The sequence below is a fragment of the Saccopteryx leptura genome, chromosome 3, assembly GCF_036850995.1.
Source record: "Saccopteryx leptura isolate mSacLep1 chromosome 3, mSacLep1_pri_phased_curated, whole genome shotgun sequence".
Taxonomy (NCBI): domain Eukaryota; kingdom Metazoa; phylum Chordata; class Mammalia; order Chiroptera; family Emballonuridae; genus Saccopteryx; species Saccopteryx leptura.
In genome coordinates this window covers 213,934,865-213,956,579 of record NC_089505.1, presented here as the reverse complement: position 1 = coordinate 213,956,579, position 21,715 = coordinate 213,934,865, and the positions used below count along the sequence as shown (strand labels likewise).

Here is a 21,715-nt window from a genome sequence, read left to right as displayed (position 1 = left end):
AAAACAATGATTTTATGAGAGAAATAGAAACTAAAATAACAAGGTCCTAAAATTAAACTCAAACATATTAATAATCATATTTTAAAGTTTTAATGGTCTAAACACCCCTACCTAAAGGCAGACATGGTCAGATTAGATAAGGTAAGAAGGATTCGACTGTATGCTGCCTAACACACACACTCTTTAAAGATTTTATTTATTGACTTCATAGGGGAGGGAGGGAGAGAAAGAAGTATCAATTCATAGTTGCTTCACTTTAGCTGTTCATTGATGGCTTGTCTTATGTGCCTTGACCAGGCAAGTCCAAGGTTTCAAACCGGCACTTCATCCACTGAGCTACCACTGGTCAGGCCTTACACAAACTTTAAGTATAAAGATACAGACCCTGGCCAGTTAGCTCAGTTGGTTAGAGCATCATCCAGAAACAGCAAGGTTGTGGGTTCAATCCTTGGTCAGAGTACATACAGGAGGCAACCAATGAATGTACAACCCGTGGAACAACAAATGAATGCTCTCTTTCTCTCTCTCTCTCTCTCTCTCTTTCTCTCTCTCTCTCTCTGTCTCTCTAAAAGCAATCAATAAAACAAAATTAAATATAAAGATACACATACATCAAAAACTTTTTTAAAAAGCAGAGGGGAATATAGAATGTTAATACTAATTTTAAAAAGTTAAAAAGGTTATGCCTGGCCCTGGCCGGTTGGCTCAGTGGTAGAGCGTTGACCTGGCATGCAGAAGTCCCAGGTTTGATTCCCGGCCAGGGCACACAGGAGAAGAGCCCATCTGCTTCTCCACCCCTCCCCCTCTCCTTCCTCTCTGTCTCTCTCTTCCCCTCCCGCAGCCGAGGCTCCATTGGAGCAAAGATGGCCTGGGCACTGGGGATGGCTCCTTGGCCTCTGCCCCAGGCACGAGAGTGGCTCTGGTCGTGACAGAGAAACGCCCCCTGGTGGGCAGAGCGTCGCCCCCTGGTGGGTGTGCCAGGTGGATCCTGGTCGCGCGCATGCAGGAGTCTGTCTGACTGTCTCTCCCCATTTCCAGCTTCAGAGAAATACAAAAAAAAAAAAAAAAAAAAAAGGTTATGCCTGACCAGGTGGTGGCGCAGTGGATAGAGCGTTGGACTGGGATGTGGAAGGACCCAGGTTCGAGACCCTGAGGTCGCCAGCTTGAGCACGGACTCATCTGGCTTGAGCAAAAAGCTCACCAGCTTGGACCCAGGGTCGCTGGCTCCAGCAAGGGGTTACTCAGTCTGCTGAAGGCCCGCGGTCAGGGCACATATGAGAAAGCAATTAATGAACAACTAAGAAGTCGCAACGCGCAATGAAAAACTAATGATTGATGCTTCTCATCTCTCCGTTCCTGTCTGTCCCTATCTATCCCTCTCTCTGACTCTCTCTGTCTCTGTTAAAAAAAAAAAAAAGTTAAGAAGGTTATTATCATGATAAAGAAGTCATTCGTCAGAAGTACATAGTAATCCTAAATGTTTACTCACTTACTAACAGTGCTTCAAAATACCAGAAGCAAAAACTGCTAGACTGCAAGGAGAAATAGAGAAGCCCACAATTATAGTCAGAGATTCCAATACCCTACTTCCAGTGATTGATAAATAAGTAGAACAATTAGATAAATAATCAGGAATGATATAAAAGATTTGAACTATATATCAACTAATTTGGCATAATTGATATTTATAGAAAATCCTACCCACCAATAGCAGAATACACATTTTTAAAATAAACACAACAAAGTTATCAAGATATGTAATATTCATGCTCATAACCCAATAACTGATACATTTAAAAGGATTTAAATTAGACAAAGTATATTCTTTGGTGCCAATGGGATTCAATTAGAAACCAGTAACAGAAAGATGTCTAGGAATTCCCAGTATATTTGAGAAAACATTTTAAATGTTTAAAAAATATATACTGTCAACTAGGACACCATACTGTTCTAAATTATCAGCTCCATCAAGTACCAGCAGACTAGAACATAACTTTAACAGTATGCAGAATGCAATCATAAAAAGTATTATTCATAAAAAAACTAAAAATCACATGTCTAAATAACCCATGAATCAAAGAAGAAATAAAAAGAGAGAATAGAAAGTATTTTAACTGAATGATAGGAAAGCACAACATGTCAAAATTAATGGTATGTAATGAAAATAGTCTAGAGAAAAACGAACAGTAGTAAATACTTATATCAGAAAAAAGATCTCATAGTGACGACTTCAATTTCCACTTAATAAATGAGAGAAAAAGAACTGTACTCAAAATAAGAAGATAAAAATAATATAAATCCAAGAGATAATCAATGAAATGGAAAACAAAAAACAATAGAGAAAAATCAAAGATACGAAAAGCAAGTTCCTTCAAAAAATCATTAAGATTGGTTAAATCTCTAGCCAGACTGTCCAGGAAGAAAGAGAGATGATATCTCTCATTAAAACAGTCTTAAAGGGGTAATAAGAAAATGTTAAGAACAAATTTATGCCAATAAATTCAACAACTTATGTGAAATGAGCAAATTCTTTGAAAGGCACAGACAATATAAGAGCTCCCTCAAGAAGAAATAAATAACCTGAATGGTCCTATAGATATTAAAGAAAATAAATTTATAGCTAAAACCTTCCACAAAGAAAATCTCAGGCCTAGATGGCTTCACTGGCATATTCACAGAAGAAACAACACCAATTTTCACAAACTCTTCCAGAAAATTGAAGAGTTAGGTAACACTTTTCAATTCACTCTATGAGGTCAACATTATTCTAATACCAAACCAAACAAAGACATTACAAGAAAATAAAATAAAATAAAACATAAGCCAATCTTCATCATCAACAATGATGCAAAATCTTTTTAAAACAGTTTAGCAAACTGAATCCCACAACATATCAAAAACAATAATATATTATGATGTATATAATATTCTAGAAATGCAAAGTTGGACTCACATTCAAAAACTTCAATCAATGAAATTCCATATATTAACAGAGTTTAAAAGAAAAACTATATAATATCTCAGTAGATGCAGAGAAATTGACAAAATCCAATATCTATTCATGATAAAAACTCTCAGCAAACTAGGAATAGAGGAAAATTTCATGAACCTGATGAAGTACAGCTATGAAAAACCTACAGCTCTCATATATACTAAGCTTAAGAGTAAGGTAAGGATGTTTACTCTAACCACTTTTATTCAACAGTGTACTGGAAAATCTAATTAGTACATTAAGGCAAGAAAAAAATAAATGACATCCAGATTGAAGGATAAAGTAAAATGGCTTTATTTGTTGGAAACAACAGGATCATGTATGTGGAATATACTATGAAATCTACAGAAGACCTCGAAGAATAAATTGCAATGTAAATGAGTATGCTAAATTGAATGGGTTTGCATGTACTAGCTAAGAACAATGAAAAGCTGAATCTTAAAAAATACCATTTACAATGGTATCAAAAGGTATGAATAATTAAGGATAAATCTGATAAAATATGCATCAGACCTATCCAATTGAAAGTATAAAACAGTGCTTAAATAAATTAAACACACAAAAAATTAATTAATTAATTAATTAATTAAACACCATCTAAATAAATGGAGAAATATATAAGGTGTCCTCGGGTTAAGACACAGTTCTATTCCTACAACAGTGACGTAACCCGAATTTTGGTGTAAGTTGAAACACACCCTAGCCTAAGCCACTTACCTATCCTAACACAGTTGTAAAATCATAATCTAGAACAAAAAACACAACTAAGCTACAGAAAAAGAATACTGCGTATTCTTCCACTGCACAAAACCAAACTATTGTAGTTCACCCACATGGTCTGTAAGTACAATGCTAATGGTGTAAGCCAAAACACTCAAGTCTCAATTTTTTAAAGTTGAGACTTTAAACTTTTTATGGGAGTGAGCATCATAAACTCGAAATATCATATGTCGAGACTGTCTTACCCTGAGGAACCCCTCCCTGTATAATCTGTTTATAGATTAGAACATTCAATATCATTAAGATGTTAGTTGTCTCCAAATTGATTATATTCAACTCAATCCCCATCAAAATCTGAGCAGGCATTTTTATATAAATTTATAAGCTGATTCTAAAATTTATATGTAATTAGTCAAAACAACTTTGTTTTAAAAAGAACCAAATTAAAAGAGTTATACTGCCTATTGCAACATTTATTATAAAGCCATACAAATTAAGACAGTGTAGTATTGGCATAAAGCTAAGTAGGTCACTGAACAGAACAGAGGTCCCAGAAATAAATTACACAAACATATTCAACTGATTTTTTTTACAGAGGCATGAAGGAAGTTCACTGGAGAAAAGACAGTCTTATAAAAAATATGGCTATCCTTATGTAAAATAAAACACAAAAAACAAAACACTTCTGAGCTTTTGAGGCAGGATTTCTAAATGGTAGATCTCCATAAATTCATTCCTCCTTAAAAACAACAAAAAGACTGGAAATTTTTCAAAATCAATAGGTTGCAACAATGAGAACATTTATTTTAAAAAACACCAGCAACAGCCGAATCTCTGGAGAACCGCAGGATTTGTGGTTTTGTAACTTAAATTACTCTTGTCCTCCTCTATTTCCAGCTCCACTATAAACTTGAAAAGCAGCAGCCTTCCCAACAGCTGTGAAAACCAGCAGGCTTGCAAGAGCACGCTAGGTTTAGGGGCCCTTACAATGTCCCATTCCTGAGCATTTCCACAATTTGGCATGACTGGAAGTTCTGTGGAAAAGTCACACTCACAGAATGGTGTTGTTATTGTCCTGACTCAGAGCTCCACAGGAAAAGTCCTACTCCTTGAATGTTTGTTTAAAAATACCAATCAATGGCAACTGTTTAACACTGAAGCTGCCTGAAGCCATGATACCAATTGACACAAAGAGTCTGGCCAAAAGAAAAAGGAAGATCTGGGGAACTAAATGCCCATGGGGAGATTTGAAAAGCTCTAATATATTCCTGGGTAATTCAGAAGTGTGCATATGTATGCAGGGCTGTGTACATGCCAAGGGAAAACCACAGAAGGCACAAGTCACTTAAATATGGATGACCTTAAGGTCAAACACAAGCAGGAAGTAAAGCTGAAAGCAGAGTTGTAAACAGCATTAAGTATTGAAGGCACACTCTAACACACGCAGGTCTCCTCAGCAAAGGGTAGACTTATTGGCTCAAATAATCTAAACCAATAATAATACACAGAAATGCTTAACTTACCGGCCTCCAGAGAAGAAATCAGTAGAGCTAGGAAACAAACAAGACTGAGTAACACTTTCATATTCTCCTAGAGAAACAGGAATGGAGGAAAAACAAAAAATAAAAAATGTTACTATTCCAGAAAATCTCTAAAGTTAATACCTGTTCCCACCCTCACCACCATGTCACACTGATAGGTTTAGTCTCTCCAAATCATTAATGTGATCATCTTTCTGGATAGGAAATGGGGGAAGGGGAAATAAAGACCTTTAACAGAAGTGGGGACTAGTTCAACTCAAGATTAGGAAAACTTCCTTCATCTGTCCCAATATTCATTTTTAGTCTTGAATACCATTTAAATTTCCCCCAAATCTTATTTACACTACATTCAAAGTAGAACACTTACTAGACCCTAAACCAGCTTACTACTAATCATATGGATTTGTTCCCTGCCTGGCACACAGCAAGTAACAGTACTCACTTGCAAAAGTCACCCCTCACTTCCAGGTCCAGCTCAGAGGTCACACCTTCATCTTAAATGGTAAGACACTAAGTTACTTATATAAAATTATGCATTTGCATGAAAATGCACACACACACACACAAAAGACCAAAAAGATAACAATATATATATTAATTGGGTTGGTTCTTGTGGTTGGGTGGTTTTCCCTTCTCTGGCGCTTTCTAAAATTTCTACAATGAGCATGTATTAATTATATTACAAAGTAAAAATAAATTGTGGCTTGGAAGGCCATACCAACATAGCATTAGCTACAACAGGTATAGATCATCAGTAGGACTATGTATTAAACTGTAGTCTTAGTAACTTATTTTAATTATAAGGCTTTGTCCACATATATGGCAGAAAGTTCATCAGCACTTATTTCATGCTGGAAGGAGACCATAGCATTGAGTTATCTACAAAAAATCACTAAAATAATTTCAAGTGAATGTGGGGGGGAAATTTTTCAATTTTGCCTACTTTTCTAAACTTCTCAAGCCCAAATGAAGTTAATGTTCAGTATAACCTCTCTTCTTTTTGGGTGTTCCTGTTAGGTGCTCCTGGATGAGGACCCTATTATGCAGTAAGTTCCCGTCTTGGACCTTCAGGAAACTTTTGCACAAATCTATATTTGAGGGCCCCTGAGTACCTCAAACTCTTAGGCTCCAAACCAAACTCTCCCCAACAAACTTGCTCCCCCACCAAGGACAGGGACAGCACTGCACTATAGCAGCCACCACTCATGAGGACAAGAGCCACATCCCCCAGCATTTAGCACTAGGACTCAGAAGTTCTTAATTAGTTCTCATGGAATGGATGGGGAAAAAAATGAACAAAAGCAATGGTTATTGTCTCACCAATTTTAGTGGCAAGGTCCAGAACAGACCGTGCTTTGATAATTTTATGCTTTGATAAAATCTGCCATTTATAAGTTAATTGCAAACACAAAATATTTTCACCAAGACATCACTAGTTCATTCTCTAATGACTTAAAATCATTTAAACAGTAGCTGGAAAATGTTCTATTTAAGAAGTGGCATTAAAAGGTATAAAAATGTTACAATGTAGTTTTAAATAAATGTATTCCTTAAATGCCTTGTAATTTTGCCTCTATTCACATAAATTGGCCTTCTCCCAAATTAGCCTAGATTCATAGTACTATCATATTTACATTTAAACTATATTCACCTGAGCAGGCAGTAGCGCAGTGAATAGAACGTCAGACTGGGGTGCGGAGGACCCAGGTTCGAACACCCAAGGTCACCAGCTTGAGTGCAGGATCATCTGGTTTGAGCAGGGCTCACCAGCTTGAGCCCAAGCTCACTGGTTTGAGCAAGGGGTCCCTCAGTCTGCTGTAGCCCCCCAATCAAGGCACATATGAGAAAGCAATTAGTGAACAACTAAGGTGTCTCAATGAAGAACTGATGCTTCTCATCTCTCTCCCTTCCTATCTGTCTGTCCCTCTCTCTGTCTCTGTCACACACAAAAAAAACCCAACTATATTCATATTATTAAAATATGACAGAAAGCTTTGACGTCTTACAGCATGCCTATTAGCTCTTTCCATATCAGTAAGGAAATGTGTTTTAAGTCTCTCTGCTAGGGAAGAAGAAAATAAAAGGTTAAAATGTTTCCCAATTACCAGTTCCAAGCCACGCAATAACTCACGTTAGTTTCTCAAAAACAAATGAAAGGCACTGTACCACTAATGAACATGGCCAGCTGTTAGTTCATTTAGTACAAGACCTGGCTTGTCTGATTACGAGGCTGGGGAGAAGCAAAAGAAGATGTTAGACTGCATTCATACAGAGCATATCTTAAGATAAAATTTTTAATGAATTGTGAGCAAAAAGAAAAATTAATAACTACAAGTCTCAGCCAGTCAGAGAAAGACAAGTACCATATGATTTCACTCATATATGGAATCTATTGAACTAACAAGCAAAATAGAGACAGGCTCATAGAGAGCATGCTGACAGCTGTTTGGGAAGGAGGACCAGGTAAGGGGGTCGAAGAATTGAGCAAAAGATAACAAGAAAAGGAAAATAATAATAATATTTAAATTGATGTAATTTTATGTTACATGTTGAAGCAATAATACTCGGGATATATTCAGTTAAATTATATTACTAAAATTTAAAGATAATATGAAAATAATAATTGAAAGTCCAAAGCCATACTCGGCTGCCTAGTGTGACTTTTCTCTGGGCTTCCATTCCCTCATTTGTACAGGTGGTCAAGGAGTCAGATGATCTCAGACTTCTTCTTATTCTAATAGTCCATAAAACAAAGAAGCCAAGCCCCATATGTCCCAGTTTTATTTATCTTTCCCAGAACTATTCTGGGAAAAAGCAGAATGGGAAAGTGGCCCCTTTTCCCAGAAGGGGACTTTTTGAATCCATGCAAGTCCCAGAACCTTAAGGTCAGGGGTTCAGCTCCAGGCATGGCAGTAGGGTTAGGGTCAGATGACACAAGGGAGTAAGCACCATGGAAAGGAAAAAGGTAAAGATGTACCCGAGACTAAACAAACCACACTCCCAACAAAAATTAACACAAACCAAGACTGAAATTCCACATGAAAAGCCAAATGGGACCAGCCTCCACATTGCCAGTCACTGAAAAACTGACCAAGTCAGGAAGCCCCTCAACAACACTTGTATTCAACTGTGGGCCAGGCAGTGTGCTAATGTCAGAGACAAAAACAGAAAAACTAAATAAATCAATAGATAAATAAAATATTGAAGAAGAACTTTCTTTGCAAGGAGGTCACAATTTAGGCAGCTGGCCACATGGGATCACAAGATGCATTCCACATACCCCATCAACAGCACTCAACTTTCATGCTCCAGTGCCCCATTTGAAAAAAACAGAATAACAGTAACATTGACATTTGTTGTGAGAATTAAATGAGTTGTCTTCATTTAAGGGCTGAGACAATTATCTGGCAAATGATTACATACAAATGTTCACCATTATAAATCACTGCATGCTCTGATGACAAATATAGGATTTAGGGAAATGCCTTGAACGGTCCATTCATTTCTTCATTCGTTCACTGCCAAATTCAATAATTGTTTATTGAATACCTACTATGTGCCTGCATCTACAGATGGCCCCGGAAACAAAAGTAGGAATAATGACCTAGGGCCTGGCTCAGTGAGGTCATCAGCCAGCAGGGGAAATGTGTATATCCATGGAGAGTTATAGAGTGATGGGGGAATAGGCATGTTCATGGAGAGTTCTATAGTAGTGGGGGGTAGCCATGGGAACAGAGATGCACAGAAGATGAGGGAGGCTAGACCCCGATGCAGCCTGGAGGAGGACTGAGTGAGTGAAAGTTCAGAAAAGTCAGGGTGATAGGGCATGGAAGAGATCATATTTGGAGCATAAAGCAAAGGTAGGGTGTCAACAGGCAAAGCTAGAGAGACTTGAAAGTACCCAAAACTGGAAAAGTCTTTCTGAGGCATTGGGACTGTACTTTGTAGGTGGCCAAAAACATCACTTGTTTTAAGCCATGGGGTAGGATACAATCAGATTTTCATTTGTTACAGAAATGTCGGCCCTGGTATAGCATATAAACTGGGGACAACTGGGAAAGTGGGAGAGTAGGCTGCCATGGGGGAGAACCAGAGGAGAGACGTGAGCCAGCCAGCAGGGACAGACTGACAGATGGAGGCACAGGTCATAACCCTTCAGAGGCAAAGAAGGGGTGACTGAGTGGGTCTGGGACTTACCAGCCCAGATTCATTCAGGTGGGGACCAGCGTGTAGCAGATCTAGGTAAGGAGGGCAGGTTCTGACATCCAGCCATCACAAGGAGACACCCAGAGGTTGTCACTCATGGCATCAACAGACCTATGTCTCCTGGGACTAGGTGAGCAGTGCTGCTTCCAACTGAAATCAAGACTCTATGAGTGTGAGTGAAAGTTCAGTAAAGTGGACAGCAGGGCCTGGAACATGCTGGAACTGGCCAGCGCACAGATACGGAATTAGAAGCCATCACAACATATGTCATAGCTGTAGCTCTGGGAATAGTAACCCTGGGGAAGTGAGGGGGAAGTGAGTGGAAGTGCTCTGAATGGGATCACAGACACATTCAGAAATCTGATAAAACCATGGAGTTGACCCAAAGAAAAATGTACTGAGAAAAATAAAATATTTTGTACACAATATGAGGTATTCCAGAGTCACCTAAAACTGAGGATGCAGGACTTCAGCTGATGGTGGACCCCTGGGGTGAACTAGCCTTGTTACCTCCAAAAAGGCCTTTTCCTGTAGGAAGTGGTCCTGCTGCTCAGGAAAGGATCACCATCTTCACAGGGCACATCTACCTGCAGGAGGAAGAACACATGGGCCTAAGTTTGAGTGAATAATCTTAAAGTCACCAACAGCCACAAAGATCTTAACAGGCATAAAAAATTTTTTTAAAAAAGCTTACAAAACCAAGTCATTGTTAAAGGCATGTACATTCCCCAGTCTCAGAAAATCAAGTCACTAGGTGAGGCATTTATGCACATGCCTGGTACAGTGCTAGACACAGATGCAGAAATGAATCCCACACCTCTGGGACCTCATAGCCTAATGCACTTGGAGAATAGAGCTCAGAGAAATGCACCAGATGTCAAAACCAAACGAACAAGCTCTTTTTAAGAATAGGCATACTCAAGTGGAAACAACGTGAGGTCTCAGCAGGCTGCTTGGCAGAGATGCGCGCGATTTAGAAGAAGGACTGCAAGAAAATAGAAGTGTAAGAAATGTAAGCCACCTATGGACCTGAAGATGACAGTGGAGTAGGCAGATGCACAGATGCCCAGCTCTCACCACCAAACTGGAATACAAATCAATTTAGGAAAAATAAGCATGAAAAACCAACTCTGGGCTACAAGAACAGCTCTCAAAAACCAAGGAGCAAAGAAGAAGCCACAAAAAACCTGGTAGGGAGTGCCTGAATCTTCCCTGCTTACAGGAATGGGGGGGGGGTGAGGCTGAGAGCCCAGAGGGGATCTAACTCCAGGAAAAAAAGCAGAAAATACTGCTCATAGCCCTTTGCCTGGCAACCAAGGAGCGAGGTGTGTTGAAAAGACCAGCTTATCTTCCAAGTGGAAAGGAAAGAGAGAGGGACAGACTGTGAGGGGCTAAGGAATGCAGGAAACAACCTAAAAAAAGCTGACTCATTCATGCTGGAGGCGGCCATAGTTGGGGGAGGGACTGATCCTTCCTCACAAACAGTACTGAATTGCTTCCGGATCAGAGATCTCCAGACATCTCTCCAGCTCCAATCAGCGCAACAAGACACAGCTGAAAACAAGAAGTGGGGAGGAGGGGCAGTAACTCAGGTCTCCATGGAGATCTGAGATACACCTCCCCCTACTGAAGCTGAGAAAACACCCTGCCCCCAAAGAGATTAGTTGGTGTAAGAGGCCTTCAGAGTCTCAGGTTACACCCATCACATTCCTGGATACAGTTTCAAGGAAGACCCCTGCTGAGATCAGTAAACAAGACTATCACCTGTTAAGAAAACAAACAAATCAAGACTTCAAAGCTGCCCAAATCTGAAAGTGGATTACAAATAATAGCTGATACCAACCCAAGAAGGCCTAGAAATAACACAACTGAAAACAGGAGACAGACAACACCAAGCCTAGACTCAACCAGCTCTATAAGCAAAACACCCAAACACAGACATAATGAGAAGACAAAAAAGTGCAATCCAAATGAAACCACAAGAGACACCTTCAGGAGATGAACTGAGTGATATGGAAATAAACAAACTTCCAGATGGGGAGTTCAAAATAATGATTGTAAGGATGCTTAGGGATCTTAGAACAACAATGGATGGTCATTATGAACACCTAAATAAAGAAATAGCAAGTATAAAAAAGAATCAGTTGGAGATGACAAATACAATATCAGAAATAAAGACCACAATGGAACAAATTAAAAACAGGATAGATAGAGCTGAGGATCGAATCAGTGAGTTGGAGGACAACTAGAATGAAGGCATGAAAGCAGAGAAGAAAAAAGAAAAGAGACTCAAAAAGTCTGAGGAAACTCTTAGAGAGCTCTATAACAACATGAAGAGAAATAACATCCGCATCATAGGGGTTCCTGAAGAAGAAGAAAAAGAACAAGGGATAGAGACTTTGTTCAATCATATCATAGCTGAAAACTTCCCTAAATTAATATAACAGAAACTCTCACAAGTTCAAGGAGCACAGAGGACTCCATTAAAGAGAAACCCAAAGAAACCTACACCAAGACACATCATAATTAAAATACCAAAGCTAAGCGATAAAGAGACAATATTTAAATTCTCAAGAGAGAAAAAAGATATCACCTACAAAGGAGCCCCTATAAGGATGACGTCCGACTTCTCAACAAAAACACTTGAGGCCATAAGGAATGGCAACAAATATTCAAAGTAATGCAGAACAAGAACCTACAACCAAGACTACTTTATCCAGCAAGGCTATCATTTAAAATTGAAGGAGAAATAAAAAGCTTTCCAGACAAAAAACAACTCAAGGAATTCATTACAACCAAACCAATGCTGCAGGAAATGTTAAGGGGCCTGTTGTAAACAGATCAAAGTAGGAAAAGAATATAGCAAAAAAGGAATACAGCTTTAAAGAATAAAATGGCAATAAACAACTACATATCAATAATAACCTTAAATGTAAATGGATTAAATGATCCAATCAAAAGACATAGAGTAGCTGCGTGGATAAGAAAACAGGACCCGTACATATGCTTGTCTACACGAGACACACCTTAGAACAAAAGATACACACAGATTGAAGGTAAAACGATGGAAAAAAACATTTCATGCAAATGGAAATGAAAAAAAAGCTGGGGTAGCAATACTTATATCAGACAAATTGGACTTTAAAACAAAGGATATAGTAAGAGATAAAGAAGGCCACTAGATAATGATAAATGGAGTAATCCAACAGGAAGATATAACTATTATAAATATCTATGCACCTAATATAGGAGCACCTAAATATATAAAGCAGACTTTAATGGAATTAAAGGGTGAGATCAACAGCAACACTATAATAGTGGGGGATTTCAATACCCTACTAACATCACTAGATAGATCTTCAAGAAAAAAATTAACAAAGAAACAGCAGACTGAAAGGACACACTAGATCAACTCAATTTAATAGATATCTTCAGAACCTTTCACCCTAAAGCAGCAGAATATACATTCTTTTCAAGTGCTCATGGTACATTCTCTAGGATAGACCACATGTTAGGGCACAAAAGTGGTCTCAACAAATTTAAGAAGATTGAAATCATATCAAGCACTTTCTCCGATCACAACGGCATGAAACTAGAAATGAACCACAACAGAAAAGCTCAAAAATTCTCAAACACATGGAAACCAAATAGCAGGTTGTTAAATAATGAATGGATTAAGAATGAAATCAAAGAAGAAATAAAAAATTCCTAAAAACAAATGACAATGAGCATACAACAACTCAAAATTTATGGACACAGCAAAAGCAGTACTGAGAGGGAAGTTCATAGCACTAGAGGCACACTTTAAGAAGCTAGAAAAAGCTCATATAAACAACTTAACCCTGCATCTAAAAGAACTAGAAAAAGAACAGCAAGTAAATCCCAAATGTAGGAGAAGGAAGGAAATAATAAAGATCAGAGCAGAAATAAATGACATAGAGGCTAAATAAACAATTCAGAGGATCAATAAAACTAGGGGCTGGTTCTTTGAAAAGGTAAACAAGATTGATGAACCTTTAACTAGAATCACCAAGAAAAAGAGAGAGAGGACTCAAATAAATAAAATTAGAAATGAGAGTGGAGAAATAATGACTGACACAATAGAAATACAAAATATTGTAAGAAAATACTATGAAGCATTGTATGCCAAAAAACTCGACAACCTAGATGAAATGGACAAACTTTTTGAAACATATAATCTTCCAAAAATCAATCTGGAAGAATCAGAAAACCTAAACAGACCGATTACACCAAATGAGATTGAAACATTTATCAAAAAACTCCCAACAAAGAAAAGTCCAGGGCCCAATGGCTTCACAACTGAATTCTACCAAATATTCAAAGAAGAACTAATTCCTATCCTTCTCAAACTATTTCAAAAAATTCAAGAGGAAGGAAGATTTCCAAGCTTCTTTTATGAGGCGAGCATAATTCTGATTACAAAACCAGGCAAAGACAACACAAAGAATGAAAATTATGAGCCAATATCTCTGATGAATATAGATGCTAAAATCCTCAACAAAATATTAGCAAACCGGATCCAACAATATATGGAAAAAATCATACACCATGATCAAGTGGGATTTATTCTGGGGAGGCAAGGCTGGTACAACATTCGTAAATCAATCAATGTGATTCATCACATAAACAAAAAGAAGGAGAAAAACCATATGATAATTTCAATAGATGCAGAAAAAGATTTGATAAAATCCAGGACCCATTTATGATCAAAACTCTCAGCAAAGTGGGAATACAGGGAACATACCTCAACACGATAAAGGCTATCTATGACAAACCCACAGCCAACATTATACTTACTGAGCAAAAATTAAAAGAAATCCCCTTAAGATCAGGAACAAGGCAGGGGTGCCCCCTTTCACCACTCTTATTCAGCATAGTTCTGGAAGTCCTAGCCACAGCAATCAGACAAGAAAAAGAAATAAAAGGCATCCAAATGGGAAAAGAAGAAGTAAAACTATCATTATTTGCAGATGATATGATATTGTATATAGAAAACCCTAAAGTCTCAGTCAAAATTCTACTGGACCTGATAAATGAATTCAGCAAAGTGGCAGGATATAAAATCAATACTCAGAAATCAGAGGCATTTTTATATGCCAACAATGAACAGTAGGAAAGAGAAATTAAGGAAACAATCCCCTTCACTATTACAACAAAAAAAATAAAGTACCTAGGAGTAAACTTAACCAAGGAGACTAAAGACTTGTACTCGGAAAATTATAAAGCATTGATAAAAGAAATCAAAGAAGATACAAACAAGTGGAAGCATATACCATGCTCATGGTTAGGAAGAATAAACATCATTAAAATGTCTATATTACCCAAAGCAATCTATAAATTCAATGCAATACCAATTAAAATACCAATGACATACTTCAAAGATATAGATCACTTATTCCAAAAATTTATATGGAACCAAAAAAGAACACGAATAGCCTCAGCAATCTTAAAAAGGAAGAATAAAGTGGGAGATATCACACTTCCTGACATCAAGTTATACTACAAGGGCATTGTACTCAAAACAGCCTGGTACTGGCATAAGAACAGGCATACAGATCAATGGAACAGAACAGAGAACCCAGAAATAAACCCATAACTCTATGGACAACTGATATTTGACAAAGGAGGTAAGGAAATACAATGGAGTAAAGACAACCTCTTTAACAAATGGTGTTGGGAAAATTGGACAGCTACCTGCAAAAAAAATGAAACTAGATCACCAGCTTACATCACTCACAAAAATAAACTCAAAATGGATAAAAGACTTAAATGTAGGCCATGAAACCATAAGCATTTTAGAAGAAAATATAGGCAGTAAGCTGGCGAGGATGTGAAGAAAAGGGAACCCTCCTGCACTGCTGGTGGGAATGCAGACTGGTGCAGCCACTATGGAAAACAGTATGGAGATTCCTCAAAAAATTGAAAATCGAACTGCCTTTTGATCCAGCTATACCACTTTTAGGAATATACCCTAAGAACACCATAGAATGGCTCCAAAAGGAGAAATGCACCCCCATGTTTGTGGCAGCATTGTTCACAATAGCGAAGATCTGGAAACAGCCCAAGTGTCCATCAGAGGACGAGTGGATTAAAAAGCCTTGGTATATATATACTATGGAATACTACTCAGCCATAAGAAATGATGACATCAGATCATTTACAATAACATGGATGGACCTTGATAACATTATACAGAGTGAAATAAGTAAATCAGAAAAAAGTAAGAACTATATGAACCCATACATAAATGGGACATAAAAATGAGACTCAGAAACATGAACAAGAATGTGATGACAACAGGGATGGGGGTGGGGGAGGGGGAATGGGGCGAGAAAGGAGAGAGGGGGTGGGGGAGGGGAGGGGCACAAAGAAAACCAGATAGAAGGTGACAGAAGACAATTTGACTTTGGGGGAGGGGTATACAGCACAATCAAATGTCAAAATAATCTGGAGATGTTTTCTCTCAACATATGTACCCTGATTTATCAATATCACTGCATTAAATTTAATTAAAAAAAAACAAAACAAAAGAAAAGGCATACTCGTTGTTCACAGTGGCCAAAACATGGAAACAACCAAAATGTCCTTCAATAGAGGATTGGATAAGGAAGATGTGGCACATATACACTATGGAATTCTACTCAGCCATAAGAAATGATGACATAGTGACATTTACAACAACATGGATGGACCTTGATAACATAAGACTGAGTGAAATAAGTAAATCAGAAAAAGATAAGAATTGTATGATTCCATACATAGGTGGGACACAAAATTGAGACTCATAGACATAGATAGGAGTGCAGTGGTTACCATAGGGAGGGGGAGGGAGGAGAAGAAAAGGGATGGGAGGAGGGGAGGGGCATAAAGAGAAACAAATATAGGGTAACAGAGGATGATTTGACTTGGGGTGATGGGTATACAACATAATTGACTGTCCAAATGATGTGGAGATGTTTTCTCTAAATCTATGTATTCTAGTTGATCAATGTTACCCTGTTAAAATTAATTGTCTAAAAAATAAAAATACACATAATCACTGAATCCTCGCCTTTCCTTATACCAAACGAACTATACCTGCATTGCAAATTAAAATAATTAAAAATAACTTCAAAAAGGTTGAGTTGTATCTTCCATCCCATTATGTCCTGTAGACACTTCACCACTCATTCTCTCTGCTGTTGCAGTTTAATTTTAGTATTTCCAAGTCTTCTATTTTATGAGGTCTGAATCACCTCCTTAGGCCTTTGGAAAGCTTGGAAGGCTTTCATGTCCAATCCATAAAAAAGCACAAATAACATTCTGTTTAGACAAAGTGGACTAAATACTACCTTAGCAGTCACTCTAGACTTATGAGAAAAGACGCAACATAACAGGTTCCAGAGGTATGGCAGCTCATCAATGTGACTCATAACATACCACCAAATCAAAGAGAAGACCATGTGATCCTCCTGTTCATGGTACCAACACAGTGCCCCAACCTCCCATCGTGCAGCCAAGAAATGATTGCAGCTGATGGGCACTGAGTGGAGAATGTCAGAAAAATGAAGAGATGTGGCAAGGAGGAAAGACGAGCAAGAGGAGTGGATATATTTGGAAGCCATGGAAACCATGTACAGAGGACCTGACACTATATGTCTCCCCAAACACTTCACTTTCCTTCTTCCTCTTTGCATTAAACTTCCTCCACTTCCCACCCAATGCTAGACAGCACTGCCGGCTGCCTCCTGTCCTCACAATTCCTCTGAGGCACACGACCCAGGCCACCACGCTCAGAGTACCCCCATGCAAAGGGCCTCAGTCTCAACCTACAGGACAGCTCTGCAGCACCTGGCCCTACCCCTTCCCTCCTACCTGACTTCCTGGGATGGGACCACTCCCCGCCTGCTCTTCTACCTTCCTCTTCCAACGCGCACTGTCGCCTTCTAGGTCTCCTGCCTGCCCCTCTGTACACACTGTGCCATTCTGCCTCTGCGGTGCCTAGGTAGCATTTCCAAGACTGTCATTCAATTCTACCCATCCTGGCTGGCGTGCTTCTTCTAGGACTTCCCTGCTTGAGCATATTCTGATCAGCAGCCTCTCCCAGGGACCCCTGTAGACACTGCCTTCCTCCACTGCCAGGAGTGCTGAGAACCTAGTTTCTCCTTCTGGCAGCAATGGGTAGCTTCCCTGGTTGCTGGGCCAGGGCAGAAAAGTACAGAGAAGCTCCTCTTCTTTCCCATACTCCTATGAGGAGAGTCCCACCCTACATATATTACATACGATAGGAGCTCAACAAATAGTTCAGAAGGAAGGGAAGAAAGAGAGGAAGAGAGAAATTAAGAAAAGGAGGGAGGGAGGGGTTGGGAAAGGAGGGAGAAAAAACAGAAGGGAGGGAGAGAATAAGGGAAGAAGGCAAGTATAGGAGGGAGGAAGGGAGGAAGGGAGGAAGGGAGGGAGGAATCCACCCGCCATCTTTGCAGCAGATCACATGGGGACAGAAACCTGGCCTAGAATCAAAGGGGCAAAGGATGACACTGGGTACCAGGTGTAAGTCAGAGAACAGAAATGCCAGGGGAACCATTACTGGAGTCTCGTGATGGCCAGGAATGAGACTGTGGAAGGTGGAAACCTGGAGGAGTCAGACAAAGGGCTGGAAGTTAGGAGGCTGGGGCAGACCAAGGGTGGGAGCAGTTGGAGCAGACCTGGAGAAGGAAGCTGTCAGCCAGAGGACACTGAACACCAGGTAAGCAAGACCTCCCTTCTTCAGAGGCAACTTTGGGAAGTCTGTCATGATTTCTGAAACTGGTTTATAGTAAAATTCAAAATACAATCTTAGAAAATGTTGGTAATAATGTCACAGATTTATTTCACTGTGTAATTCTGCAGATGAATCTTACACATAAAACAAAGAAGGGCAAAAGATTAACTCCCATATTAAATTAACCAGTCCTAACACACTGCTCCTTCCTGCTACCTGTGAAATTTCCCAGACTCCCTGCCACCCTCTCTAGAGCAGCTTCCAGCTGACATGAGAAGGCGAGGCGGTGCATGGAGGTCCTGATGCCCAGCCCAGGGCAGGCAGCCAGGGCTGGGGTTGACTGAAGGCCTTTGCCAGTCACCCCATATCCAGCAGCCTGGCCCATTTCCTCTAGGATATCAGGTGTGAATACATACAGGAAGCATAGCTTACTGTGGCAATCGCAGGAAAAAACTGGCCATTCTAAATTTCCCAGGGTAGTTCCCCTTACTTTCTGGTGATTCTGACATATTTAGAAATATTGGTATATGACAACATGACCAGGTGGTACACGGAACTTACATACAAAGCTACTTGCTTATTAAAGATAAAATGAAAATGTATGTTTGAGACTTCATAGCCATTTCTTACTAGACCCAAAATAAGAAATTTCACGTGAACTGAATTACAAAGCAGAGATTAGATAAAAGAACTAACAGTGAACAACATATTGGGCCCCAAGAGAAGCCCCTCTTCCAGGAAGGATTGACTTTATCTATAGCACTGTCCTGTTACTCTGTAAGAAACTTCAGTCAGTGCAGACACACGAAATGGAACTGCTGGGGAACAGAGGCACGTCACACAAACCCGCTCAGATTCCTGAAGACTCAGGGCCCAGTGCAGGGGAGAGGCATTCATTCCTACTGATTGCTGACCACATGGTGTCTTTAGCACCTTCTTATTCTTGGGGAATTGGCTTCTCATTCCTGAGGCATTACCCCACATTGTGAATCTTGCCTTCCGAGACAAAAGCCAGGCATGGGACCAAGGTGACACAAAGCAAACACACCCCAGACAGCATGAGGATGCATGAGCAGCGTAGCTCTACTTGCAGGAACAGTGGCAGCAGCAGAGGCACCTGGCACTGGGGGCAGTGTACACAATGCGTCTGCACAGAGCAGTGCCTTGTGCTGTTTCTCCCTATATTAACCTCCAGGCCTAACTCCCAGCCTGCCTTCAGCTCCATCCCATATTTGGAGGGGCCCCCAGCATGCACAGGTAGACACCCCAAACCACATATCCCCTTCCCTCACTCCAGTAAGGCCCTGGCCACTTTGCATACCAGAGAGGCACACAGACAATGGAGTGAGTTGTACATGAGGCCCACAGGCTGCTGGGGCAAAAAATTCCAGCTGTCTCACTGGGTACATGGATCATGGTCTAGACAGAGGTGCTAGTGAGCACTGATTCCGGTGGACATATCCTCTTGGTCCAACAGACTCAAGGCTATGCCAAGCATGTGGCTGGCTGAGACACAGAGCAAAACCCTCCAGGGCCTGGGTGGAACCTCTCTTTCCTGGGTCTAAGGGACATTTTGCCCAGCCAAACATCTGCAAATGCCCTTGAAGAGAGATAAGACAGTAGTAGGTGACTCCTCCTTCTTCCAGGGGACCAGAAATAGCAGAGTCCCACTTCTGCAATGGAAAAGAAAGTCCTAATGGTACTTTCCACACTTTTTTTTTTACAGAGACAGAGAGAGGGATAGATAGGGACAGATAGACAGGAATGAAGAGAGATGAGAAGTATCAATCATTAGTTTTCCGTAGCGACACCTTAGATGTTCACTGATTCCTTTCTCATATGTGCCTTGACTGGGGGGCTACAGCAGACCGAATGACCCCTTGCTTGAGCCAGCGACCTTGGGTCCAAGCTGGTGAGTTTTGCTCAAACAAGATGAGCCTACACTTAAGCTGGCGACCTCGGGGTCTCGAACCTGGGTCTTCCGCTTCCCAGTCCGACACTCTACCCACTGCGCCACCGCCTGGTCAGGCTACTTTCCACACTTCTACCTCGTACAACTCACTCTTCACATTAAGCACCTCAAAAATAATCACACAGTATAATTTAATAAGCTTTGCATCTCAAACCTTAATTAGCATGTGTAGATATATTTATTTGACATGATGAAGAAATATTCGGCCCTGGACAGGTGGCTCAGTGGGTAGAGTGTTGGCCTAGTGTCCAGGGTTCAATCTCCAGTCAGGGCACACTGGAGAAGCAACCATCTGCTTCTCTCCTCCTCTCCCTCCCCCTTCACTCTCTCTTCTCCTCTTGCAGCCAGTGGCTTGATTGGTTCGAGTATCAGCCCCAGGCACTGAGGATAGCTCAGATAGTCTGAGCATTGGCCTCAGACGGGGGTTGCTGGGTGGATCCTGGTTGGGGCACATGAGAGAATCTGTCTCACTATTTCCCCTCCTCTCACGTAAAAAAAGAAAGACAGACAGAAAAGGAAGAAAGAAATATAGGAAAAAGAAACATTCACAGAATTAGGCTCCACCTAATTGACAAGCACTGAGAAATGACTGTGGATGAGTCTCTGGACAAAGCAAGAACTAAAGCAGGTTCTTTGGCTCATGAAATATCACAACCTCCATCATCTATTGAGAACCTGTGAAAATACATATGAGGAAGAGGTTATGGTATTAAAACAAAACTGAAAATTATGATCTTTACCTGTTACCAGGATTCAAACAGTTATTAACAATCTCCAATATTGTTAAGACCCAAAACGTCAGTTTTAAAGACCGGGCATGAAGACATTTATAAAGCCATAGAACCACATGATTGAAGAAAACACTTAAGAATTCTGTACTTTTACCACCAAGCAGAAATTATATGTAGCCCAAGAACTCAGAGTCAGTCTTCCTGAGGAAATATCATTTTTGTATTAGAGAAAAAAAGGCTACATTATGAAATGGGAAAAAAACTTCCAAGAGATAAAACATGAGATATTGAAGATAAAGCTCTTAAAGGGGGTATTTTGAACTGCTTAACTGAGCATTTGCTTTTCGTTTCCCTAGAGGAGTTCTTTGGTGGGAAACCCTGAGACATACTGTCCTCTGTCAACACCCACAGTCCTCTTGCCATCCCAACTGTGCGAATGGAAGCACCTGGGCCCCACAAACTCACATGCATGGAGCCAGACAGAAAACACTTAACCCTGACTACTGAGCAGGCTTCCAGGATGGTCCCCCACTCAAGACAGGGATGGAGAACATGGAAGTGACTTCAAAGGATTCTCCAAATGTGACACGCTGTTTACATTCTGCATTGATGAGCGACACACACTCCTCCACACGCTGGCATCCTAAAACCCAACTGTGGTTCATTATGGTTCTCACAGATCCCCCCCCCCAAAAAAAAGCTCTGCAGAATGATGAACAAACAGAACCACTCCACAAAAAAGGCAACAGAAACACTCAACAGCTCAGAAACCCTGAAATCCCAAGAACCACC

The 21,715-nt window shown here is 40.1% G+C and overlaps 1 protein-coding gene across 7 annotated transcripts in view; it reads right to left on the bottom strand.

Moving 5' to 3' along the window:
• The window catches only part of IL1R1 (interleukin 1 receptor type 1), a 135,724-nt gene that overhangs the window by 49,367 nt on the left and 64,642 nt on the right, over positions 1-21,715 (bottom strand). For 3 of the 7 annotated variants that reach the window (XM_066377493.1, XM_066377492.1, XM_066377494.1), the window contains 3 exons: positions 9,970-10,046; positions 5,696-5,747; positions 5,236-5,302 (listed from right to left, as the gene is read on the bottom strand). In XM_066377493.1, the coding sequence (XP_066233590.1) occupies positions 5,236-5,296 (61 nt within the window). In that variant the 5' untranslated portion in view covers positions 5,297-5,302; positions 5,696-5,747; positions 9,970-10,046. The other 4 variants (XM_066377491.1, XM_066377495.1, XM_066377496.1 and 1 more) reach the window with 4 other exon arrangements.